This window comes from Mustela lutreola, chromosome 1 (genome assembly GCF_030435805.1).
Source record: "Mustela lutreola isolate mMusLut2 chromosome 1, mMusLut2.pri, whole genome shotgun sequence".
Classification (NCBI taxonomy): Eukaryota; Metazoa; Chordata; class Mammalia; order Carnivora; family Mustelidae; genus Mustela; species Mustela lutreola.
Window position 1 is genome coordinate 4,315,014 of NC_081290.1, and position 27,453 is coordinate 4,342,466.

At 49.2% G+C, this 27,453-nt stretch overlaps 1 protein-coding gene and 1 pseudogene across 2 annotated transcripts in view; one reads left to right on the plus strand and one right to left on the minus strand.

Annotated features, from left to right (window-relative positions):
- Positions 1–27,453, minus strand: part of ANXA3 (annexin A3) — a 45,986-nt gene extending 18,533 nt beyond the window's left edge. The window contains exons 1-5 of one of the 2 annotated variants that reach the window (XM_059156371.1): positions 27,357–27,453; positions 24,457–24,506; positions 8,780–8,867; positions 4,574–4,668; positions 1,978–2,091 (exon numbers count right to left, since the gene is read on the minus strand). In XM_059156371.1, coding sequence (XP_059012354.1) covers positions 1,978–2,091; positions 4,574–4,668; positions 8,780–8,867; positions 24,457–24,471 — 312 coding nt within the window. In that variant the 5' untranslated portion in view covers positions 24,472–24,506; positions 27,357–27,453. Of the gene's footprint in view, positions 1–1,977; positions 2,092–4,573; positions 4,669–8,779; positions 8,868–24,456; positions 24,507–26,805; positions 26,911–27,356 lie in introns of those variants that run through there. The other variant, XM_059156416.1, reaches the window with a different exon arrangement.
- LOC131818575 (large ribosomal subunit protein eL28-like) lies at positions 19,957–21,473 on the plus strand (annotated as a pseudogene).

Sequence of the window (27,453 nt, forward strand, 5' to 3'; positions counted from 1 at the left end):
GGAAATGCATGGCTCGGAGACTCTGCTGCAGATCCCGCGGGTAGCCCCAGTTGCCCGAGCTTCAGATGCGCCCCGCAGTTGACAAAGAGGTCGCGCGCTCCCTCCACGCTGCTCTCAGCGAGTGGCCGGACAGGGGACAGGGAGGGCGTCCTGGGGCTGGGCCGCTTCTGCCCAGGGCGGGACTTCTCCAAAGGGCAGGAGCTCAGGAGCTCCCCGCCGGCCTGCCACGGCCTTCCCAGGGCTGCCTGGAGACGGAAGCTCGTTCCGTCCGAGCCGACTGCACCCCCTTCCACGTGTGACGGACCCGAACCGCCATGAGCTCCACCCAATTCACCCGACCCGCCCTGCTCTGTCTCCTTTCTATCCCTCGTGAGCCTCCCCCAGGAACTCTCCGGTGCGTCTCACTCCGTCTTGCCTTCTTGGGGGCTCATGCGTCCTCCACGGAAGAGACAGTCTCTCCCGACTCGGATAAGGAGGCAGAAGACAGCTCAGGCCTCGGCCCTAGACTCCTTCCTTCCCGTCAACACATGTCAACCTACTGCGTTTCAGGTTCTCCTCTTGGAACAGGAGATACGACCAAGACTGATGAACGTCCCTGCCATGACGGAGTTTTGCCTCCTAACTGGATGGACAAACAAATGATCAACAAATACACCCCCCGGGGTAATTTTAGATGGTGACAGGTATAACTAAGAATATAAAACTGAGTGAGCTGATAGAAGATACACGGAGGGAAAACATTCCAGATGGAAAAACCATCACGCATAAGGACCTGAAGGTGGGAATAAACTTAGAATGTTCAAGCAGCACAGAGGAGGCCAGTGTAGCCGCGCACGGAGTCGGGGGGCGGGGAGGAGAAGGTGTGGTGGGCGCTTCATGGAACCTCATCGACTCGGCCGGGCTACAGTCCTCGGTTACTCACACTCAAACCTGGGTGCTGCTGGGAAGGTATTTTGTGGACATCACTACAGTCTTTAAGCAAGGGAGATCATCTTAGATAGCTTAGGTGGGCCCGGTTTAGTCAGTTAAAGGCCTCAAGAGCAGCGCAGAGGCTTCTCTGAAGAAGAAGAAGTCCCACCTGTGGGCCGCAGCTCCCGCTTTGCTACGAGTCCCCCACGCCCCTTCCTAGTAGCCCCTACAGACTCCGGGGTTGCCTCGTCAGATCCTTAACTATGTAACCCACCCTCGCAGTAAACCTCGCCGCCTAAGTCCCCGCCGGCTGCTTCGGCGTCTCTGGGAAACCCTGCCTGACACAGAGAGAATTTTTAAAAATTCACGGAGCCAGGAAGGAGCCAGACTGACGGGTGATGAAGGTCATGGAAAGAAGCTGGGACTTGGCGCTTTCAAGACCCCTGGAGATGTAGGCTGTGAGCAGCATAGCTCGAAAAATCACTCCATAAACATAGTTCTGGCTCTTCTGTGGTGAGGGGATTCCGGGTGGGCAGAAGCAGACGCAGGGACCGGCCGGGAAGGTGCCGGTGGGGCCAGTCAGAGCCGCTGCTGGTGGAGCCGGAATGGCAGCGGCGGGTTCCGAGAGACACGCACACATCTGCACAGACAGACTCGCACACAGATCTGGGGACGGAGCACACGGACTTGCTGACAGATTCGGGGAGCTATGAAGCGTGAGGGAACGCAAGGGATCAAAGATAATCCTGGTTTTTCTGACCTAAGCAATGGGGTTGATGGTGGCACCATTTACTCTCAATGACAACAAAGTGGAGGATCTGACTCTGTGGGTGAAAAGCCGCAGAAACGAAATTAGGATATGACGATCCTTTCAGCCCAGGAACACGTGGGCTCCAGGTTCCGCAGCCCGTCCCCGCTTCGGGACTGTTCTTCCTCTTGGACAGCATCAGAACGACACCCAGATTTACCCTATTCATACCCACGTCTCCCGTGCGCACCGGACGGAAGTCCCTGTTCTTGACGACACAGTCAGATCTCGGGCAGAAACGGCGCCGACCGGGCTCCTACCTTCATGGATTTCTTCAGCTGCTTCGCATCAAACACAGCCGGAGGAGTCACGAGGGCCACCGTGAGCTGCCTGAAGTGGCCGGAGAGATCGCCTTTCAAGTCGTCTTTCAGTGCCTACAATAAAAACCCACCGGGGAAAGCATGAAATACTTTTCCTTTCTCTTTCTACAAAGTCAGGTCATGAAAGGTAAGCGAATGCACCAACGCAGACAAAACCTGCCCATCCACGGGAGTGAACCGAAACGGCGAACTATTCCCATGGACAGCAGTCTGCGCTCCGTGACCGCTGCCAAGACGTCTGTCTTACGGGGTTTCTGACGGAAAGCCAGTGGCGGGACTTCCGTAAGCGCCACAGACAGGGACTGTGCATCAAGAATGCATTTCCTCGGCCCCAGGCGCTCTCAGTACCTGGCTTGCGGTCGGGGAAGAAGACGAGGAAGGGGACCCTACCATTCACCCCGGCTTCACGAGTAGCTGCTTCTCAGTGACTGCCAGAGAGCCCTGGGGACAAGAGGGAAGGAGGGGACAGCAGCTGGTCGCCTGCCTCTGCTGGGACTGTGGAGCCACGAGGCAGCAAAGCGGCTTTGTGGCAACACCAGCAGGGGAAACCCTAAATGTAATGGGGCCGGCGTTCTGCGTGTCCTCTGGGCCTGTTTGCCCACATAGGTGCAGCCCATCTCCTCCTCTTGAAGGCAGGTTAGATGGTTTTTATTGTCAATATTTAAAGGATGTTAGTGGATTATTGTTTTTCTTGCTTTTCATTATTTTCAGCTGAGACAGAGGCGGGCGGCCTCCCAGACCACGGGGACAACGCGGACACGTACCAACACCCACCGGCCACCAGGGGGACCCAGTGAGGCGGCGGAGGAAACATGGTTGGAGCCCAAGTGTTCCTAATTCTGCGGCCACCGGCTGGGCTGTTTCCTCTCTAAATGCTGAACTCTTGCGACCACCTGCCCTCAGCCCACGCCCTTACAACCGACTCTCGATTCACCTGTTCTCAATCCTTCTCACTGTGAGAAACGCGCCCCCTTCCTCCGTATTCAGAAAATCCTGACAGGCCAACGGATGGTTCATGTTCCTACACGTGAGTGTCTGGCCTCGTGGAGACGCTGGCAATTAATTTAATTTGACGGGTGTTTCCTGGGCTCCTGCTGTGTGCTCGGCATTTAAAGGCGAGTTGGACACAGTGCGCACTCCTAGCACACTCCTAGGGCACTCCTTCGAAAGCCAGAAATATTCAAAGATAAAATTTCAATAAAATATGTTAAGTATCTGGTAAAGTGTGAAGGTTAAGCATGAAGAGGGGTGTTTCTTAAGGGGGTCTGGGAGCTCGGAGGACAGTCAGGAGTGACGCCTGAGTCGCCCCTGGAGGGTCTCTACACCTCGGCTCTCACCTGATCTCAACAGCCTGACTGCCCTGTTACCACACTTTTCCCTCCCTGGTTTGTGAGCCACAGAAGCTAACATAAATTAAAAAATATATAAATTAGCCTTATAGTATTCCCTTGCTTACAGACTTGCAATGATTCTCTTTTGTTCTTAGAATAAAACCCAAACTGTGTACCACGACCACAAAGCCCAGCTCACTCTAGCCCCCTCCAGCCCCATCTTTCCCATCCGCTCCCCGTACGCGCCACACTCCCGCCGTATGGAAAGTCTTTTCGTTTCTTAAATGGTCCCAGTTCGTTTTTGACTCAGGGCTTTTGCACGTGTTGTAACGTCTGTCTGAAATGCTCTTCCCCAGATCAAGTAGGGCAGAAGCCTTGGTATGGTTGTGCTGTAGTTGAGAATAATCCTGGTAAGCCTTCCCCACCCTACTCCAAGGAGCCATTCCGCAGCCGCTCTCTGCCGTATCTTCCCGTTTGGATTCTTGCAGAGCACTTACCGATATCTGAATTTATTTACTTCTTATCTTCCTAATAAAATGGTAGCTCCATGATAAAAAAGAAGGGTCTGATTTTTAGACCAGTGAATCTCCAATGTCGAGGTCGTCTCCCGACACAGTTTATTACTGAGCACACACCGTGTGGAACAAAACACAAACGTCCTTGTACGTTCCTGCACAGTAAGCTCTTGTGGGCTGAGTGAGTTAAATCCACAATTACAAAGATATTTTAGAGTTGGAAGAGAAATTAAAGGTGATCTAAGACAAGACCTATCAGATAACGGGTCAGATAACACTTGGCGGGTGTGTCCCCTCGTGCGTGGAAACCTCTCCGGCAGCATCCCCGAACTCCACCCACGGGGTTCCAGAAACATCCCTCTCCCCTCCAGCTGTGATAATGAAAATGTCTCAAGGCATTGCCAGATATCCTTTGGGGAGCAGAATCAGTCCAGGTTTAAAGCCGCCGGTCTCAGGCCACCCTCCTTATCCAACAGGTAAAAAAATGAGGGCCCAGAAAGATCAAATAACATGATCAAGGCCATTCAGCCTGTTACGGGCCAGCTAGGACTCGCAGGCCAGGCTCTGACCGGGTACACACAGTACTTCCTGTTCCACTTGGCCTGAAACAAAAGATCTCTGGTGCAGTCACGTGGGAGCATCCCTGGTCCCCAGTGATCAGCTCTTTGCTGGCTGTCCTGTCAATCATACCTTTCCATATGCCGCTTGGTATTCCCGCACAATCAGCTGCCGCTGTGCATTCGTCCTTTCGGTCAGAATGTTGATGAGTGCTTTCTCGTCGGTTCCTAAATGAAAGGAAAACAATTTCACTTGCCATCAACCCAAAGGTGCTTAATATCTGTCGTGAACAAAAGAAAAATGATTAATGGCTTGAAACAAATGCAGAGAGGAAAGCGTTCTGATTTTTAATTTCCACGTTCTTACCGGGTTGGAATATTTATTTCTCCACCAGCTTTTGGAAAAGCAAAGTGATTTTGGAGAGTTTGGTCGGCTGGGGGGAGCGATCATGGTCCACATACCCTCTCTGTACGTCAGACAGGGGGAGTTGTGCAAGCCACGCACGGCTTCTCAATCTGATGAGCTGCTCTCACCGTGATGAGGTCAGTTACTGTCTCACCGCCTGTGCTCTCTCCTCGCTCCATACTTGATACCAATTTTTTTTTTCTCTAGAAAAAAGGAACTGACGTGTTCTGAGAACCTGCTGTATTCTAGGCCCCTTTTAGTCACTGTCATAGTTAATATTCACAAAAACTCTGGGCAGTGAGTATGAGGAAGTCGTTCCAAAGATGAAAACACTCCTAATTAGAAAGGTTATGTCACGTGCCCAAGTCATGCCACTTTTAAGTGGTGTCGCAAGAATGGGAACCCAAATCTCTGACCCCAACATTTGTCTCCCTCTCCGGCCCGGGTCTCTTTCAGGCATCCCAGACCCATGTGCTTTGGCGCCGGCTGGCGGTATCGGTGGGATGCTGGCCTGCTGGAGGACGCCCTCGAGGTCACAGTTTTCTCGGGGATTCCAGTAGGAAGCTAGTGAGGGAAGCTGTGTCTGCCTCCTTTGCAGGAGAGCACTCGCCCTGGGTTGGGGGGCGTGAGCTGGCGTGTGTCTGGGGCCTGCACGATTAGAACGGCACAGAAGATTGGCGGGAACTCCAGGCTCAAGTTCTCGGTGTTGAGGTGACCCCCCCCCCCCCCCCCCCACGGCTACACGGGCCAGTGGCCCTGGTACATGCTCTACAGCAGGGATAGGGCAAAACAAACAGTGTGCTCGGTTAGCTGCTGGGCCTCCATGAAAGGTCCTGCCGCCCACCCCCCGGAACGCTGGTCTTGCTTTCTTTCATAGTGTTAAGTAAGCACAGAGCTAGATCAGAGCCTAGCTGTGTCCCATGAGTCCGATGGTCAGTTTGAACCTCTACTGGCATCTGAGTTGGCACACGACTGAGCACAGCCAAGTGCACAAGTATCTCAGAACCGGATGCTCCGGGTCGAATTTATTCTTTCTTCTCTGCCTCGACTCTCATTCCGTGCTCGCTCACCCGTGGCATCACTCGGATGGAGTCGCCCAACCAAACCCTGGCAGTCATCCTACATCCCTTCTTCTCTGCACCCCTACATTGTAGCGACCATCTGCATCTCTCGAATCTGCCCCTCCTCTGCCCCTGCGCACACCTCACCGGTGCGCACACACCGGCCTCCTGATTTGGGCCCTGACAATTCATACGGACATGATCGCCTCGGTAAGTTCTTTAAAATGTGCCTGAGCACGTCCGTCCCTTGGGTGAAACCCTAATGGTATAGCTCCTGCCCAGGTCTCTGTTCTCATCTTCTACCCTCTCTCGGCATCTCTATGCCATATGCCCCTAGACTCCAGATCTAACCCGGCCCAGACTCCAGACGTAACCACCCCCCCCACCGATAGCTGTGTGAAGCTTGTATACGAGGAGGTGCTTCTTCTCTTCGTTTCTCACACACTTAGGACCAGAAGCTAAAACAAGCTGTCTCGTGGTTTCAGAGACGGGCTCTGACACATCCCTAATGCAAATACAATGATGACACCTGGTTCTGGACCTAGAACACATCAGTTTTGGTCCTCACAAGCATCTCGGAGTAGGTCTGCAACCCCAAATGCAAAAATGCATGAAGAAACGTAACACTAAGGAAGAAAAGACAAACAGGGGCGCCTGGGTGGCTCACTGGGTTAAAGCCTCTGCCTGAGGCTCGGGTCATGATCTCAGGGTCCTGGTATCGAGCCCCACATCGGGCTCTCTGCTCAGTGGGGAGCCTGCTTCCTCCTCTCTCTCTGCCTGCCTCTGCCTACTTGTGATCTCTGTCTGTCAAATAAATAAATAACATCTTTTTTAAAAAAAAAAAAAGAAAAAAAAGACAAGCATTAGAATGGAAGACTATTATTCCATTCGATTTGACATCAACCTCTCATGGAGTAATCTCTCAACACGGAGCATAAATGAGGAAGGCATAGAGATAAATGAAGAAATAATTGCCATTTAAAAGCAGAAAAAAAGAAAAAAGAAACCCAAATGACAGAAACGAGATAATATTACACTGATATAAAAACCCAAGGAGGATATTTCATGGAACTTGACAGACTGACCCTAATACTCAGGTATGGGGGGAAGGGGAAGTGGTCCAAAGGGCCAAGAGAAGCTCTTGTCTTACTCAACACTAATTATAAAATTCGAGTAGTCCTTATGACAGGGTGACACGGAGACAGGGACGGACAAACAGACCAATGGAGCGTAACAGAAAGCAGAGACAGAGAGACGTAGAAGACGAAAGTGGCCTTACCACTCAGTGTGCAAAGGGGGTGCTCTTCAGTAAATTGTGCTGGGACTGTCAACTAGCCATGTGAGATAAAAAATTAGGTGCCTTTAAATAAACTACACAAACATTAATTCCAGGTAGATGGAAAATCCCAAAGTGAACAATAAGACTGTAAAACTCTGGGAAGAAAATACAGGAGAATATCTTTATGAGCTCATTATAGAAAAAGGCACATGGGAAAAATACTGGTAAACTTGTTTCCCTGCTGTTCAAGATTTCTAGGCAATAGAAGTTACTAGAACCGATGTTAAAAGAAAACGACAGAGTAGGAGAAGATATTTTCATGGACTGTAACATTTTTTTTACTCTGTATCCAGAATTTATAAAAAAACACAATCTTGCCAGTCATGAAGAAGACAGTCCAACTGACAAATGGATAAAACATAAGAAGACATAATTCGTAGAAGCAGCAGATGATCCAGAAAGGAGACTTTCAGTCCTGGGGGACAGGGAGGAGAGAGGAAGCAAACACACATACAAGATGAGATACAATTCTAGACCCACTCAGTGGGGAAACCAGAAGAGTCTGACTTTAGCGAGTGCCGGGGAGAATGCGGAGCGAGAGAGTCTCCCGTACTGCTGGCAGGAATGCTCATTTGCATATTCATTATAGAAAGCAGTTTGGCAAAATGTCTAGTTCATTTGAAGATGAACATCTCCAACCTCGAATTCCCTTTGCTATATGCTCGAGAAATGGAAGCAAACGTGCACAAGACGTAAGCAGGGATATGCAACGCAGCAGTTCATACTGGAATAGAAAAGAATTGTAGGCGACTTAAATGTCCCATCAATACCCCATCTTACAATATAATGATTCAATAGACACTATGCAAGTCGTGTTAATGAACTAGAGCTGAACATACCAACACGGGTGATTCTCAAAGACAACATGTTAAGGGATACAAGAAGTTGCTGAAGAGTGTACCTGCATCACACGGTATCATCCCAGTTTACACGGCTTGAGGCCATGCAAAACTCTACGCGCGTGCATATGTAGTTAGGGAATTAAAAGTTCCACGGGAATAAACTCTACTCTAGGATGGTGTCTTATCTCTAGAAAATGGGGTGGGAAAGAGATCCAGAAAGCATCAGCAGGAACGGTATCTGTAACGATTTATTATGATGATCACAGTTTTTGGTAGCAGTGATGGTGATGTATTGTTTTACAGCAAGTAAATATGGTAAATATTAAGATTTAGTAGAACTGGGCACCCTATGCACTTTTTTCTCACTATTTCAAAATTTTTTATTTTTGGAGGCGGGGGCAGAGGGAGAGAAAAAGAGAAAATCTGAAATGGGCTCCACACCCAGCATGAAGCCTAATGCCGAGCTTGATCTCATGACCCCAAGATCATGACCTGAGCTGAAATCAAGAGTCAGAGGCTTCACGGACTTGGGCCACCCAGGCACCCCATTATTCCACAAGTTTTAAAAAGTCCCTTACGATTTCACTGGTTGAGTAACCCAAGTTGGGCAAACTGAACCAATGCAATTTTTAAATTGTAACTTTCCTGATTTGCTTCAAGGTGACGAGAACAACCGCAGAGTCGAGCTCACCGATTCCTCTGATCGCCTTCCGAATCGCTTCTGCATCCACAGACGGGCTGAAGCCCGGGTAATCGCGGATCGTCCCTCGGTGTCCCACCTGGAAGGAAATGTCTGAAAGTGCCACTAGCTCAGAATGACGTCTTTGCTTGCATGCCAAGCATATGTGCCTGCGCGTTAGAAGCATAACGAACCTATAATTCGCAACACCGTCCTCTCCCTGCAGGAGGGGTTCCCCAGGCTCTGTCCCCAGACGTGAGAACTATGACGTTGGACGCGTGTGCAGAAAGGGCTCTCTCTTCTCCCCTGCTGTGTAACAGGTTGGAACTACAAAACATTTGTTCTCTAGAGGAATACGCTGTGCTAATCCCAGTGACTCTGAAGAATATTTGCTTTATTTTATCTTATTTTATAGATTTATTTGAGAGAGAGAGCGGGCGCACAAGTAGGGGAGCAGCAGGCAGAGGGGAAGCAGGCTTCGTGCTGAGCAGGGGGCCCAACGCGGGACTCGATCCCAGGACCGTGGACCATGACCTGAGTCGAAGGCAGATGCTTAACTGACCGAGCCCCCCAGGCGCCCCAGAATATTCGCTTCAAAGTGGTCTCTGCATAAAAGCAATAAGAAGGTGAGAATTTCCCGGATCCTCTTGGTTTTCAAGCGATAACACAAAGCTCCTTCCTGCATCTCACACAGAAGTAACTGGTTTGCAGGCTTCCCGGTGCTTTAGTGAATGCTGACCACTGTCCTTGGGGAACCCCACACCAAAGGATCCGCAGGTGAAAACCCATTAGGACAGTCTGTTCTCAAGCCTGGTTTGACAGATGTGCGGTTGCGGCTGACAGATGCCCTTCCGGGAGCCCCACCGCCAAATGGAAGACGCCACGACACTAATTTTAAACACACACATGGGGAGCATGTCAGTAAGCTGGGAAAAACCACCTTCCCTGCCGAAAGAATAAAATCTCTCAAAACGGCTTACAAGACCACAGAACAGCCACGGAGATGCTGAGACAAATGTGAGGGCGCACGGATCCCCACGGCGTTTCCTCACGCTGAAGCAAAGCGCGTCTTCACGGTCATGCTGTTTTCCTCCTAAGCTGATTGTCCTGTCCTGTTGCCGACTAACATCTCTGTCGTCTGGTGCTAATGTGTCGTTTAGGCTCCCCTGAAGTGTTTACTGTTTCCATGACAGGACATCCTCTCGTCACATGCCAGTGAATGGGAAATCAATGTCATTGTTAGAAAATAATGACCTGCTAATTCGGTAGATGAGATAGAACAATTTGCTTCGATGCAACCGAACATTGTCCAGTCTTAAAGCCTCCAAAACAAAGAGTTTTCATTCTACCAGAGCGACCGTAACAGGTTCGAAACTAGTTGTGACTCTGTCTGATCTCAAGGCATCGGTAAGAAAGTAGTCGTGTCCACAAATCTTTGGAGAATCCTCTTTCTCTGAGGCTTAATGAATACTTTATGGGTTCCTAGAGTCCAGTGGTTTCATTTCAGGTCTATCCATCCAGGGACATCTGTGGCGATCTTACCGGTCCACCATACGTGTTGGGCCACGGAAAACTCCCCCGTATCAGAGCACGAGAGGGTTGCAGGCCCAGCCCTGTGAGAGACGCTGCATACGTCCTAATAGAACTTTCGTGACAGGGCGCCTGGGTGGCTCAGTGGGTTAAGCCGCTGCCTTTGGCTCAGGTCATGATCTCAGGGTCCTGGGATCGAGCCCCGCATCGGGCTCTCTGCTCAGTGGGGAGCCTGCTTCCCTCTCTCTCTCTCTGCCTGCCTCTCCATCTACTTGTGATTTCTCTCTGTCAAATAAATAAATAAAAAATCTTTAAAAAAAAAAAAAGAGCCTGCGTGACAGCCCGGAGGAGTAAGACGCACCCATTTCACATGCAAGACTCCGGGGTTTAAGACAATTGGAGAATCTGCTCAACCCAGGTCAGCAGCAGCTCTGAACTCGAACGTGGTCATGACCACCCCAGCCCACTCCTGTCCTTCTTGAGACGTACGGTCTCTACCTGGGCATTCCTTCAAACGCGTATGACCGGGTCACGCATCAGACATGTTGAACATATTCTTCAGAAATAAAGATTCCAGGGGCTCATGAAAGGGGTTTCCATTCTAGCTGTGACCTTTGCACGGCCCTCTGCTATCTACACATCAAAATATGCTGAAATTCCAACGCGCACGATTAGAGAAGGTTGAAATTCCCAGTCCGTTATGTAATGTGCCACCTAGTAAGAATTGAATGGGGAGGAACTCCTTGTTTAATTAAAAGAAAAAAGGCAACACACACACACATACACACACACACACACACACTTGAAAAATGGCACGGAGATTCTGAAGCAGAATGTTGGTGAACTTTTTCAGGCTGTTTCAGGTATTTCAGGAAGCGGTAGAATTCAGGTGCTAGAGTTGCTTGCTCAGAACATTCAACAATATTTCCATGACCTTCGAAAAAACATCTTAGAGTAAAAGACATTAACAGACTCTTAAACAAGCACATGCCAGGCAGTGAACAAAGTGCTTTACAGACAACTTATTTCAGTCTTAAAATGACCTTAACAGAGTAGATTTCATTATTCCCATTTAAAAAATGGAAGAAACTCGATTTCAGAGAAATGATTTGCTTCACAGAACTCTGCTCCCGAGGACAGCGGAGGATGCGGCACCCGCCTCCCGCCAACCCCCGGCTTGTCTCTGAACTGCCCTGTGCCCTCCAGCACGTCACAGAGCCTCCCCGGACTCCAGCTAGTGGTTCTCGGAGCGCAGACTCTGGATCAGCCCAGCAGTGTCGCCTGGGAACTTGTCAGAGATGCAGATTCTCAGGTCCCACCCAGTCTCACTGAGCCAACAGTTCTGGGGCTACAACTCCGGATCTGTGTTTTAACAAGCCCTCCAGACGATTCTAGGGCTCGAGGTTGAGAACCACGGCTCTGTTTCATTCTCAGCTGCCCAGAAGACAAAAGGGAAATGAGTAAACAAGTCACAGATGCTTTCGTGGGAGGTGGAGGAAGAATTTGATGATGACCTCAGCGTTTCAGGAATGCCGGCATTGTTACAGACCGAAGGAACGATTCGCATGGCCTGCTGATGGCAGGGCTTCCTTCCTTACATTTGAACGACTAATCCATGCTTGACTTCGGCTCTTCGCACTAACCCTAACTCCCTAGCAAAGTGTCATGCTAGTGTAGGACACAAATACTTGGCAAACTTTTTATATTTCCAAAAACACCACGTTTGATCAGATTTCCATGTGTATCCCTTAAACACTGTATGTTGCTTCCTTTTTTTCAAACTTGACCTTCAGATGCCCCCAGAGGGACAATGATCCTGAAACCAGCTGGAAAATAAATTAAAGCAAGCACTATTGAAATAAAGGGAGGAGAGAGATTCACAGGAGCTCTTGACATCAACCATCGTTGCAACTTGGGATGCCTGGGCACCTCCGGCCCGTTGAGCGTCCAACTCTCGGTTGCTGCTCAGGTCGTGACCGCAGGGTCCCGAGACGGAGCCTTGCATGGGGCACCCGCTCAGCACGGAGTCTGGTTGGGATTCGTTCCCTCCCTCCCCTTCTGCTCCTCCCCCTGCTCTAAACAAACAAACAAACAAACAATAAATCTTAAAAAAAAAAATGGTTGGACTTATCGTGTGCCAAGTCCTGTGCTAAGCACGCTTCCTGTATTAGTCATTCAATCCTCACCAAAAACTTATGAGGCAGATGTAACACATCCTATATGTAGATAATGATAAGAACTGATGCTGAAGTAACTTGCCGAGTCCACATGGCCAGCAAGTGGTCAGTCTCATCAGCCTCTGCTTCTGATCACGAAGCTGCCTCACATCTGAACCATTTTTATGTCAATAGTTTTCTCTGATCTTTGTTTTTTAAGGATTTTATTTATTTGAGAGAGAGAGAGAGAGAAACAGTGACAGAGAGCATGTGTGGGATGAAGAGGGAGAGACCGGCTCCCCGCTCACGACCGGGGAGCCCCAGGATCCCAGGACCCCGGGATCATGACCGGAGCCGAAGACAGACGTCAACCAACTGAGCCTCCCAGGCGCTCCTTTTTCTCTAACCTTCTAGAACTCTCCTCTGGAGATCATCAGCGCACCTGATGCCTTAAGCCACTGGTGTGGCCGGTGGGCGGCTGGGAGCTGTCTGCTGCCACCGCCCTGAGAGAGGCCGGTCTGTCCTTGACCATGAAGGCTTGTCGTACCCATTTCTCCATGCAAAGTGCACTGGCTTTGCAAGAAGTCAAACATTCACATTCAGAAGAACGAATGAAAGAGAAGGCGCCAATCCTGTTGACACGAAACTAGTTAAAGCCAAACGCTTCAGAGCCAGCAGGGCTGCCGCTGTAGGTACAGCTTGAGGGTGAGGTAATGTCCAATCACGCGTCCCGTCGTGCAGTCCCACGGAGGCTGCATGCAAACATTAAGCTTCCAAATCCATGGCTCAGAGCAACCTCCAGGACTCGGGAACTCTTGAAATGCTGAGGAGAAATGGTAGCTCTCTGGTCAATGTCCAAACGGTCTGCTGGGTCTCGCGGGTTTACGATAGAAGGAAAAACAGACTCAAACAAACAAACAAACAATCACAGCTTAGAAGATGTGAGACTTCTCATTCCATTTTTCTAGTAAAACATGGTTTTCCAAACCAAAGAAAGCTTATTGTAAAAGGCTCTGATGGAACATGGTCACGGGAGGCGAGTGTTCGGGGTTGAGTTGTGTCCCTCCAAGAAGATACGAGGCAGGCCCGGCCCGTAGTGCTGCACGCTGCGACCTTCCTCGGGTAGAAGTTCACTGACATGTACTTAATGAAGCGGAGGTCAGACCAGACGGAGTGGGCCCCAAACCCAGCATGACATCTGTCCTTAGCAGACAGCCAGGTGACAACGGAGTCACAGGAAGGGATGTGACTATGAAGGCAGAGATCGCGCCCCGCAGCTGCGAGCCAAGGAAGCCCGGCTACTTGCAGCAAACCCCCCCGCAGCTGGGAGAGGCGAGGAAGGGCACCCCGACAGGTCGGGGAGCAGGGCTGGGAGCCCCCGCGCCTGCGGGCAGGGAGCGGGGAGGGACGTCATGGCTTCCTCTGAAGTGCCTCCGAGCGGCTCAGAGACAATGTACGCGTTTCTTCTTGTCTTGCTCAAGTGAGAGAAGATCCGTACTTGCCTCCTGTTCTTTTCTAGATAAACTGGTCTCATCGGGGGCCTCAGAGCAAGGGCCCTGGGGTGTGTAACGGAGCGGGGTGTTGGGCTGGAGTAGGAGGTCAGTGTGACTCAGAGGTTAGGGGAGCCGTTTGGGTCCGGCTTTCCATGAAACGCAGATTAAACAGTCAGAAGAAACCCTGAGCTCTCGGAAGCCTGTGCCCGGTCAACCCGGCCAGACTCCCGCCTTCTGTTGGCTCCTGGCCGCGTCCCCGGGGCTTCTCGCCGCCCGGCTTGCGTCTCCCTCCGTCGCCCGCCAGCCCCTCGCCTGACCCCCGCACCGCGGGTGCTTCTAAACGGGAAACGCTCCTTTCTTTCCCTCTCACGAGAACGGCTCTCACGTTTGTCAGCCCAGCCCAGACTTCGACTCCGAACACTGGTCTCGTACACTCAGTGTCTGCTTTTAGGCCTCACGTACCTGTTATTTCCTCCCAAGCTGACCCCCCCCCCCCCGTAACAATTCCATATTTACTTGTGCTTTACCCCTATCTGCCCATTTAATCCTCAAAGCCCGCCCTAGGAGGCCGGTACTGTTCTGAGCCCCACTTCGGGGGGAGGAGACACAGAGAGGTACGAGGCTGGTCCAAGGCGACATGACTCGTCTGCGGCACAGCCAGGATTCGAACCCAGGCAATCGGCTGCTCTCTGAGCTCGTCCCCAGTGTCCCCTCTTCCTCTGAATGGCACCGGCTCCACAAACTCGGAGTCTCCTTTGATGCGAGTCTCCCTGCACACTCGGTCCATCAGCAATCGCGAAAGGTGATCTCCGGGGCACTTCCCCCATCTCCTTGGCCCCTGCTGCTGTCCACGCCGCCCTCACCATGTCCCGGACACGGACCCCTGCAGCGGTCTCCTTTCCTTCCGCGGTCCGCCCCCCACACGTCCCCCACGGCAGCCACAGGTCTGTGGCCCGGGTCTGCACGGCCCTGGCCTGCGTGGCTGGGCTCAGCCCCCCTCTCCGCCCTCACCCGCCGCCACCCTTCCCTGGTCCCTCGCACTCCAGCCCTCTGACAGCCTAGCGGCTGGACGTGGGATTCTTCCTCCTCCTAATGCCTTTGTCCGTGCTGTTCCCTCGGTCTGGAACGTTCTTCTGTCTTCACGCCTCTGCTTCGAGGCCCTCTTCTCTGACAAGCCAGCCTGGCGCTGGGCTCGAGCGGGGCCTGTCGGTCCTCAACCCAGCCAGCCTTCCCTGGGGCATCGGCACTGGGATCACCTGCCCCTGTTCGTGTCTGTGTCTCCAGCTCCGCCAGCATAAAATTCCAGGGGCGGAGACCTTATGTTTTACTCACGATGGCAGGTCCAGCTCCAGCCCGCGACTTCTCTTCAGACAGGGCCTTAGTCAGTAACTGTGAGTGAGTTTGCTGGAAGAAAATGGAAGAACGACAATGACACCCCAAGGTGTGGCGTCTTTCCAAGGTCCACATAAGCCAATAGGCTGCTTGACGAACTCGCTCCCTTCAAACATCAATAGTCCAGAAATCGAAGGGACCGTCGTATCCTGGCAGATGTGCAAGAGGCTGGAAATGGTTCGGTGGCCACGTTCAGCCCCGCAGGCTCTTGCAGGTCTTTCAAAGCTGCTTCCAGAAGCTGGGGCAGAACACTGGTGAGCCAGGGATGTTCCCGGTGACTCCTTCCGTCTGTCTGCCTGTCTCTCCAAGCACTCGGGGGTTCGGCGGCAAAGGCAGCAAACCTAACCAGACTGGGTCTGAAACACTGGTTCCCCAAAAAGTCTTTATCAACACAAACTTCTTTCTCAGAATAAGTTTCATTATTTATTTGAAGCATATCATAAACAATTTAGATTCATCTTCTTTTGAGTTACTTAGCACCGGTATCTGAAGATTACATTTTTCCTCCACAATCCAAGTCAGGTTTAGCTTAGCCAAGAGTTCTTGGCCAAGCTCTCTTCTTGGCCAAGAGCCACAAGGAGCGGAAGACCAGGGTGTCTACACCGGCCACATCCACAGTTAGATGAAGTACACTTCCATCGTCCAGGAAGACACCTCTGTCAAAGGGACCTGCTCTCTCACTGCGGAAGATGGAGGGAACGTGGCTCGCTGACGTGGGGAATCTGGCACCATCCATGCCTTCAGAAGTGGGTACTTGGCTAGAAAACGGCGCTGGTTGGGCAGGATGTTGGGACTACAGCGGTGACACCCACTCTCCTCCACGTCCCTTCCAGGGGAATGGAAATCCGCCCACGAGGGACGGAGATGAGGGACGTCTGCTGTTTGTAATATTACAGAAAGAACATTTCTTGCACCCTTGGCCGCGGTCACGAGTGCCCACACGATACGATGGCAATGTGCATTGTTTTATGACCTTTGTGTAAGTGTTTGGGAAGTGACAAGCTTAACAATAAGTTGCTAAGAATTCTTCCTAATGTAAAGTAAATTTACATAATGGGAACTCCTTGCAGAGTTTATACAAAGGCTACTGGAACTAAACATTGTCTGTGGTCCTTGGAGGATCCTGAAGTGTAATACCTCCCCGAATCTCCCTGCCTCCCTCCATCACTCCATGGGCGTGTCCTTACCCCTCTTCCAAAACACCTTGCCTCAGGCTGCACCTGCTGTGCCCTCAGCTGGACGCTCCTCCCCAAGGCGTGCTCCCAGCTCACCCCCCTCACATACCTGAGCAGAAAATCACACTCTTGCCACTATCATTATCTACTTCTGCTTTCCCCCCAGCGTACTTGAACCTGATGTTACGTATTATACATTTATTCCTTTGTTTGTTAGCCATCTTTGCTAATAACTTCAAATTTCTTTCTCTTTATTTCCAGAGCCCAAAACAGGGTATGCCACATAGCAGATCTTAGTAAATATTTGTTGAATGACTAAGTGATAAAGAAATGTTTTCTTATTCTGAGTCTTGCTTTCTTTGATAATTCTCAAATGCCACTACCAGACTTTTCAGAGCTCCGTGCCACACCTCAGAGACCTGAGTAATGCATTCTTCAAACCTTTCATAAATGCTGTTCAGACGCGGCTGTCGCTACCTCTATTTAAACATGTCTCCAGAACCTAAGGGAAGTATTTAAACACAAATTCAAACACAAATGATTACAAATGAAAGGAGCAAAGACGTGACCATGGAGGAAGGGGCAGACCTGAGAATTTTCTGCCCTTTTGACTTACTCTTATTTGGTGTGAGACCTCTACATCTGTATTCATCTCACTGGTCCCCATTCTAAAATGCACGTTTTCCAACTGCTCTGCATTCACCAAAGCACAGGCATTCGAGAGAATCCGATTATAGCTTCTCCCCTTCATGTTCCTTGCTCGCCATCTACAACTTTTTCTTTTCCTGTTTGCCGCTGACTCACCAGGCTTCTTCAATAGTGACTCATGAGATTTGGCAAATTCACTTTTTAGTATGATTAAATGTGAACGAGGGTCCCCACACCTCCGTGGTGAGTTGGGGTCAGGGAGTGGCAATGGACGGGTCTTTAATGCTTGGTCCTTCTTCCCTGGGAAGCCTCTCTCTTCTCGGACTGTAGACAGTTTCTTTCTAGACTCTGTCCCGAAACAAAGTTCTAATGTTTTGATTTGAAATCCAGGTCTTCCCTGATTTTCATTCACTTCCTGCAGAGGGCCACTTTTGCAGCTGCCGACATTTATCTAAATGTGCTTCGGGGGCTGCCTGTGTGTCTCAGGTGGTTAAGCCACTGCCTTCGGCTCAGGTCATGGTCCCAGAGTCCTGGGATCGAGTCCCATATCAGGCTTCCCCTGCTCTGCGGGGAACCTGCTTCTCCCTCTCCCTCTGCCTCTCCCCCTGCTTGTGCTCTCTCTCTCTGTCCAATAAATAAATAAAATCTTTAAAAATAAATAAATAAATGCACACACTTTGGGGAGCATGGTTTAAAACACACACCAGACCGGAATCTGCATCACGTTGAAGAGCACCTAATCAGGCTTGATGTCCGTTCTCCTTGGAATGTGAAAATTCTAGCTCAGGGAAAGCAGTTTTGGAGCCGGACCCTCCAGCCCTGAGACGCAGCAGGTGGGGAGACCAGAGGAGAAGTTCAACACGACCACATGCGTGTAACACAGGTGCTCCTCCCACACGCTTTAGATTTGCATGGTTGGGAAGAGCAAACACACCAGGGAAGAAAGGGCCGATGGATGTTCCCACCAAAACAAGACGTATGAACTGGACGGAGCCCTCACCAACTTCTGTACCCAGGACCAGCAGCATCCTATGCCCAGGGCTGGGGTCATCCATGGAACAGAATGGAAAGGCATTGTCTTCCCAAATTCTCTCTCCCAAGGGCACACCACACCTTTCCTGGGAGGCCTACTGCTGATGCCACGACTCTGTCTCACACAGCAGAAATGGGGCCACTGTGTCCTCATGGGTCAAACTACACGGGTCTTGTTCCCAGGAAAGAGAGGAAGGCTCAGGCAGGGACGGAAAGTTATGCTTTCTTCTTCATCAAGAACACATGTTCACAGACTAATTTTTCCTATTAGCAAGTTTCCACCCCAAATGAGCCTTCCCCAACACCTCCACTCTCAAGAATCCCTGTAAGTATTTCTTCTCCACGGACCCCATGTTTTGGTGATTCTATCTGCTAATCTCTATTTATTAGAAAGCATTACTCACTGTCCCGTGTTACTTAGGATTTAAGGCAGGAACTTCCAAGCAGAGGTTCTCATCAGCACAAGGTAACTAATGCCTGAGTGTTACTTTAATTTTGAAATAAAAAAATAAAGGAATATGATATTTTGGAAATTCTGTGCAGCCCCAACCTGAGTTATATATGCACGGTACAATAAGGAATATGGTCTTTGTCCTGGGTTCCTGGCAGAGAGCATCCAAACCATTGGAATTTCCTGATAGGACTGTCTTTATTATGCCATCGAGGTGACTCATGGGGGACCTCTCCGTAGGAATAGGAGGGGGAGGGTTGGCAGTTTGGGTGGGGAAGGAGACTGGAGACTGAGCTCAGTCCTACAGCCAGTGATTTAATCAGTCAGGCCTGTGTAAGGAAATCCCAGTACAAACTCTGGACAGAGGCTTGGAGCTGCTCCCTGGCTGGTGGACACATGATGTGCATGGACGGTGACTCGTCCTGACTCCACGGGGACAGGACCCTTCCAGGCTTTGCTCTATGTGTAAGCCGACTTTATAATAAAACGGTAACCATAAGTACAGTACTTTCAGCGAATTCTCTGAGTTGTTCTAGACAATCACCAAACGCAAGAGGGTCATGGAAATCCCCAGCTATATAGGTTGGAAGAACAGGAAGCTCAGAGACTTGCTGCTGACTCGGAAGTGAGGGCCGAGCTCTTAAACCTGGAGACCTGAACTCCGGGCAGCTGGTGCCACACTGTAGGGCGGCACACCTGCTTGGACTGGGAACAGAGTAGTCCACGTCGCTAAACATATGTAAGTATCCAAACCCACACAATCCACAGCACCAAGAGTGAACTGTAGGGTAAACTGTGGGCTCTGGTGATTATGATGAGTTAGTGCAGGTTCATTTGTTGCAAGAAATGGACCACTCTGGCAGTGGATGCTGATAATGGGGAACCCCGGGCATGTGTCTAGACCCAACGGATGTGTCTACGGGAAATCTCTGTATCTTTGCTTCAGTTTTGCTGGGAACCTAAAACTGCTCTTAAAAAAATACTGAAAATTAAAAAGAAATACTGAAAATAGGAGGGGTCAGTAAGAATCTACGTGGAGAAAACCCATCTGTGTCCAGATGGCTCAGAGACAATCCCTCCAGCGGTGAGGAGGGTGCTGCTGATTTGTAATACAATCAGGCCCAGCAGACAGGCAGAAACTCCTTTACTCAAATGGGTGCAGGGATATTAATTGGCAAGGAATATGTTTTTTTAGAAAATAACATACTGAAATGATAATGATTACAACAAACGGTCACTCAGAGCTCACCACGGGCCAGGCACGGTGAATGCATTTTACGAGAACTAGGTTAATTCTCGCAAGCACGGAGCGATGCCGGTACTACTGTTCTTCCGTTTTACAGGTGAGGTAGCGGAGAGGACAGCAGAGGACAGCAGGTCGTATTCAAGAGCCCGCCTCCGAAGCAGTTAGAGAGTTATGAAGAGCAGACCGCGGACTGGGGCTGGGCCATCGTCCTTCTGGCTCAGGAGTGCCCACTGACCAGGCACTTGCTGCCTTACTTGTGTAACTACCCTGTTGAGGAACTCCTTCCAGACACAGTCTGCAGGTGTCCTGTTTATGTGGTTGTATTTTACAAAGTGGCCTTATCCCTTGGTTCCAGATTGGCTCTCCGGTCCCCTTCCTCATTTTTAAAGTTGAGCATGGAGTGGGGAAGGGAAAATGTCCAGCAAGTTAGGAAGTTATAACCGTTCATAATGATTACAGTGGTTACGGGTTTAGAAAAAACTTAGGAAGATAATTAAAATAGTAAGCTGAGGATTCAAACAAATGGTCAAAGGAAGTTAGGAACTGACCGCGGAGCAAAGAGCCCAGAACGTTTGCTTGAGAAAGTCAGCTCTGTGGAAGGCACATCTGGAAAGACAGTGCTGTGGTATCTTAATGAAGGGTCACGTTCCTGCTCTTTCCATCTCCAGCTGCCCCGGTGAGACGACCCGCCCCCACGACTGTCCACCTGCAGTGGATGGTCGTCCTGAACTGCCCCAGCTTCCCGATCACAGGAGCAGACAGGCAGACAGCACCGAACCCAGGAACCCGAAGGCTCGCAACTCCTTCCGCTACAACCAGCGGATTCAGCGTTAAGACTGGGGGTGTGGGGCCCATGGTCAGTGACAAAGGTCTAGTGGTGCTCGGGAAGCAGAGATCCGGCCACAGAAAGCTTGCCGCTTCCTACGTGCGACCACCATTAACAAGAACGCCCAGGCCACCGTCAGCGGCATCAGGTACACGATGCCCAAGAACGAGTCCGGCCCACATCTCCGCATGACGGCCGCTTGCAGCGCCCGAGCCATCATGCTCAGCCAGAAGCCTGTGATGGGGAAGGGCCCATGGGCCCACCCCACCAAGAGCTCCTGAGCACCTGCCGGCCACCTCCAAAGCAACGAAGATATCAACCACACACACAGGTCAGTTTCCCAAGACGTTCTAATTTGTAGGTCTCACGAGTGCCGGCTGTGGACTTAAAAGCAACCCAAAGGGACCCTGGGTCTGAAGAGAGCAAACTTCTCATCAGGGGTTAAATAGGAGAACACAGGCCTGCACAGAGATAAGCAATGTTTCCAAACAAAGGAAACAGTAATGCAATGTGGACTGTTGACTCATCTGAAACAATGGGAGGTTGCACCGCACTTGGAAGGTCAAGACCTAGAAAAGCAGCTCTCCTTTCATCCGCAAGGAAACACACCACAGCGGCAGCCAGACTCTCCTCTCTGGATCCTATCACTCCGATAAGCTCCTCATCCGTGAGTGACCACGAGCTGATCCGCGGTTTCGGAGAAAAGCATGGACTGGATCGCTTATTTGTGTTCAGGTATACATGTGCTTTTGTGTGTAAGAGGGAAAAAGAAAGCAGTAAAACTTAGTGATAAGAACAACTACAGAAATCGCCAGGTTGTTGGTTTTTTTTTTTTTAATTGTAAAAAAAAAAAAAAAAGGATAACATAAAGTTTACCACATTAACCACTTTTAAGTGTACAACAGTTCAGTAGTGGTGAGGATATCCACAGTATTGTGAAACAGACCTCCGGAAGTTTTTCATTGTGCAGAACCGAAATTCTATACCCGTTAAGCAACACAGCCCCCTCCTCAGCCCCTGGCCACCACAACTCTGTTTTTGGTCTCTACGAATCTGGCTACTTTAGATGCCTCATATAAACGGAATCATAGTATTTTGTCTTTTTATGTCTTTTACTGGTTTATTTCACTTAGCATAATGTTTTCAAGGTTCATTCACATTGTAGCATGTGCCAGAATTCTCTTCCCTTTTAAGGTTGAATAATACTCCGTTGTATGTCTGTATGGTAGCCCCACCCGCATCCATTGTGGATGCTTCCCAAGACCCCATGGAAACTGCAGATAGTACTGAATCCTATATACACTGTTTTTTTTTCTTAAACATGCACGGCCACCATAAAGTTTAATTCATTAACTGGACACAGAGGAAGAGTAACGACTTCGAAGGCATCAGCCGGCCAACTAAGTGGAGAGCCTGACCAACCAACCCCATGTCGATTTACTAATGGACAAGGACTAGAGGGAGACTTTCAACACCAGCATTTTGGAGAGATGCTTTTTTCCTCCATCTGACTCTACGAAGTATCCATAATAGCAGTGGGAATTTTAGACCAGGAAGGGGGACAGCTTGCCCCCCTGGTCAGTGGTAAGGGGATAACGGGCCAAGCAAACCTCCCACAAGCACCACCCATACCTAGGGCTGGTGTATCTCCATATAAGCTATTCTTCAAGCCTTTCTGTCTCTCACTTGAGAAATATATGTATGTTCATCACTAACAAAAAAATTAGAGCACGGAAGGTGATGCACTAAAAAGCAAATGTGCCCTTGCTCACAGGTCTGCCTTTCCAAAGAGTTTTCATGTAATATAGTCTTTATGCATCTATTTTTTCTTTTCTTTTTACTTTCGTTCAAACAGAACCATGGGGTGCCTGGGTGGCTCAGTCTGTTGAGCACCTGACTTGGGATCAGGTCATGATCCTGGGGTCCTGGGATCAAGCCCCACGTCAGGCCCCTGCTCATCGGGGAGCCTGCTTCTCCCTCGGTTCTGCCCTTCCCCCAGCTCATGTGTGCTCGTGCTCTCTCTCTCAAGGGAATAAAGAAAAATCCTTAAAAATATTTAAAAAATAAACAAACTCATTTTCCACACTATTCTATAACTTTATTTTTTCACTAATTAACATCTTTGGACATTTTCTTATTATCAATATATAGAGAACTCACCACCTTTTCCCCCATACTTTTTAATGATCACATCAAAATGACCGTAAGTTAGGGGCGTCTGGGTGGCACAGTTGGCTGAGCACCCGACTCTTGGTTTTGGCTCAAGTTGTGATCTCAGGGTCCTGAGATCGAGCCTGGTTTTGGGCTTCATGCTCAGCACAGAGTCTGCTTGGGACTCTCTCTCCCTCTGCCTTCCTCCTCAAACAAACAAACAGACAGATCTTTAAAAATAGCTGTAGGTTACAAATGAGTAATTTAATAATTTTATACACCCTTAATAATTTTATACACATTTTATAAATGGTGGCCATTTATGCTGTCTGCATATCTTCATTAATACAAATGAGAGTCATTAGGTCTGTATTATTTCAGCCTTATGCAAGAACATCACTAAGATAAATGCCCAGAAGTGGAAAAACTGGCTAAAGGCGATATGCGTTTAGACAGCGGTTGTCCCCTAAGTGCCATCCAGTAGTCTCCCACGATCAGAGTAGGAGAGTACGTGTCTTGCCCACAGACTTTGCAATACTGGTCTTATTATAGGTTTCTTCATCCCTACCAATTTTCCGGCAGACATGGTTTCTCACTGTGTTATTGACATTTCTTTCTTTCCTAGTGAGAGCGTCTTTTCATATGTCCCTGGGACATTTGTCATTCTTCTCATGTGGTATTCACGCTCTGACAAATTTTTCCATCAAGTTTTTTTTTTTATTGATTTATTCAAGTCATTTTTACATTAAGAAAATGTGTTTTTTGTCTGGTGTGCTCCAAATATTTTTCCCCTGTGGGTTGTCTTCTGACTTTACTAATAGTGTCATTTGCTGTTACAAATAGGAAGTTTATATGCAGTTACGTAGATCAATGTTTTTCTTTTAGGCTTTTGGTTTGGAATTATAGTTGCAAATGCCTTTTCTACTGCACGATTATTATTTTTTTTAAAGATTTTTATTTATTTGACAGAAAGAGAGAGATCACAAGTAGGCAGAGAGGCAGGCAGAGAGAGAGGAGGAAGCAGTCTCCCCGCTGAGCAGAGAGCCCAACGTGGGGCTCGATCCCAGGACCCTGGGATCATGACCTGAGCCGAAGGCAGAGGCTTTAACCCACTGAGCCACTCAGGCACCCCTACTTCACAAGTATTTTTAACATTCACCCATATTTTGTCTCTTTCACATCAGTATTTTATCCATCTGAAATGCATTTTAAGGTCAGAAGGGGGAGGGAATACAGATTTACTTTTTTCCCAAATTGCTTGAAATTTTCCTAACATTATTTGTTGAATAAGCCAACATTTTCCTGATATGTTTTCTGAAATGTTATCCTTATCATATAATAACTCCCAAACTAAATTTACTCCGTTGTGAACCTCTACTTTGGTGTCATCACGGATTATTTCAGCTATGTACCTCTACAACACATGTTTGTATTTTATTCTTCTTAGACATCCCTTTGCATTTTTGGCATGTTATTTTTTCCAATGAACGTTATAAACTTTCAAAGATTTGTTTTTCATATTTTGACTTTTGGCATTTTAATTTGACTAAGATAAGTTACGGTATTGTGAAGGCTTGAGTATTACTTACCCAGACAGAAGCCATGATCCCACCTTTGCTTGACTTGAGATCACACGAACCTATTTAAAGAAAACAATTACTAAGCAGAATAAATGTGGGATTCAGAATCCCATAATCTCAGAATAACCCTAATCTTTAATCCAAAAAAAAAAGAAGTCAACATTCAAAGAGAAACCATCTCAGTAAGGCCATGTGTCTCCAGCATCAAGTGCCCTATATGTTACACAAACATTTACGAGCACCTGCTATGGACAAGGACAGACTGTGCGCGACTGGGAAGGGGTCAAAACAAGGGGAAAAAAATCTCCATACTTAAAGGGTTTACAAACATGTTTCCTGGGAAACAAATTCTTCATTCATTTAAAAGTCCATGGATGCCTGGGTGGCTCAGTGGGTTAAAGCCTTTGCCTTCTGCTCAGGTCATGATCTCAGGGTCCTGGGATCAAGCCCCACATCGGGCTCTCTGCTGGCCAGGAAGCCTACTTCCCCCTCTCTCTCTGCCTGCCTCTCTGCCTACTTGTGATCTCTGTCAAATAAATAAATAAAATCTTTAATAATAAAAAAGTCTACCAGAACTATGTTGATTACTGAGTTTTCTTTTAACCAGGATAGATACTATCCTGGGGAACAACAACAGAAACAGAAATTGTCTCCTCTGAACCCATCCCGAAACAAATTTGAGCTGGCTTCAGTTGGATTCTTTGTGTGTGACTGTGCTATCTCCATTTACATTTTACAAGGCTCCCAGCCTACGGACTGTTGTAAACAGACATGCCTGCTCTTTGAGGAGGCAGTCCAGTTCCTGGTAGGGCCCAGAGGTAAAAAGGGCAATTCTTTGGTGGAGCTCTATTGGGAAGCCAGGCACTTTTCCTATGTTGACATTATTCAGACACGCTGGTGTTATCTCCAGGGTCGATTTAGAAATGCAAGTTGCTCCCACCAATCCTGGGAACAAAATATTTTAAAAATTCAGTAATAGCCCCAGAACAAAGTTCAGTAGGAAATTACACTAGACATCCATGGAAATACTTAGCCTGATTTTCTTAGGCAATCTGTAGCCTAGGGCAGTGGGCTTTCTAGTTACCAGATCTAACATTACATCCCTCTAGATACACAGTGGCTACAACGTATCACTAGTTCTTATTTTGCTGCTGAAAGCTTGACTTCCTTGAGCTTTGGTTTCTTCATCTATAGAGAGGGAAGAGGAAGGCAGGGATCATATGTATAATAGTATCAGCTGCGATTCTGAGTTCTTACGATGTACCAGGCCATATAAAAAACACTAGAAGGTTAATTTCCCAATGCTTTTTGTCATTTTAGTTCACTGGGGCATAAAAGGCACTAAAATAAAATACTGAATGAATGAATGACTTAATATAAGTTTCACAATAACCTAGTAAGGGAGCTAGTTGTCATTAAGAACATCTCCACTTTAGGGGCATCTGGGGAGCTCAGCTGGTTCAGTGTCTGCCCACGGCTCAGGTCATGATGGTGGGGTCCTGAGATCTGGGATCGAGCCCGCCATCAGGCTCTGTTTTCAGCAGGGAGACTGCTGCTCCCTCTCCTTCTCAGTCTCTGCTGCTCTCCCTACTTGTGCTCTCTCTCAAATAAATAAATAAAATCTTTTAAAAAATCCCACCCATCTCCACTTTACATATTAAAAAGCTGGGGCACAGAGCAGGTACAATAATGTTCTAGGCACACAGCCATAAGGGTCCCCCTACTGAATCTGGACAGTCACACTCCAAAGGTATGACGTTAACTCCCATGCTCCGCCTTACCCAAGTGCCTGCCCCATACCCTGTCACAGCCGATATTCACTACGTGTTGATCCAAAATTTAAAATTCTTTAAATTTTAAGAAGAAATCCAAATGACCTCACAACAGAACCTTAAACATCCTTTTCAGAAAGGAATTTGGGGATCTACATCATTTCCTTTCTTCCCCTCCATCCCCATTTCTCAGCAGAGGGCTCCACACAGACCCCACAGATCTGAGAACAAGATTCCAGAATCTTCCAACTTTAAGAGTTTCAAGTTACACCTGTAAACTCCCTTTCTCCTCAGTCTGAGGTTTTCTGCCTTCGTGAGCCAATGGGGACATCTTTGGAGAACAATGTTTCAATGAGTTACATTTTTTTGATGATGCTGATACAACAGGTTGTAAATGTAGCTCTTCCCAAGGGCTCAGTCTTGCTGTCCCTGCAGAAGGCAGATTCCGGGGAAGGATTTCTGTCCCGCACTGTAGGTCCTTATCAGCAGCCAGAGGGGCCTTCAGCGACCGGGGCCTCTGAGCCCCTGCACAGACCTCAGCTTCCTGTATAAGGTCATTGGCAAGGAAGGACTCGGGTTCCCCCACCTGCTGACTCAAATGCCTGCGGGATGAGTCACGAGCAGGGGCGGTGACTCGCAATCAAAGAAAAGGTGAGTCTTTTCAAGGAAAAGCAAACTTCTCGGATTCCCAACGCTCCATGTCTAAATACACGTTTCTTCTACCACCTAAGAAATTTCCAAGTGAAATAAAATAAAAGGTCTACGTTAAGAGGAGCGAAGGCTCCCGAGGATGGCGGGGCTCCAAGTGTTCGGCACCGGGCTCGAGCCCGCCCTCCCGCTTCGCCGGGGACCCAAAGGGCAGCTCCGACCCCGGCTCCTTCTCTGTCCCCAAGACGCTCAGGGCGCGGGAGGCTGCGATGGCCGCGGGGTCCCCAGAAGCGAGGGTCTGCGGCCGCCGTCGCCGCGGTCGGGTGACCCTCCCCAGGCGCACCGCTTTTGCTCCTTTGGGCCTCAGTTTCCCCCATTCTGACGTGGGGACGCGGGCTCTGCCTGGTCTGCGGCGTGGGCGCGCTCCCGGGGAAGGGGCCGGAGGCCCCGCTGCCAGCCGCGGGCGGGTCGCGGGGACGCGGGTCTTACCTGCTGCGCGGCCGAGCGACCCGGCGAGCGGGAGAGCCTGAGCCGGAGTGCGCGCCGCCCGCGGCTGCTCCGCGCCCTCGCCGCCCGCGCCCCTGCC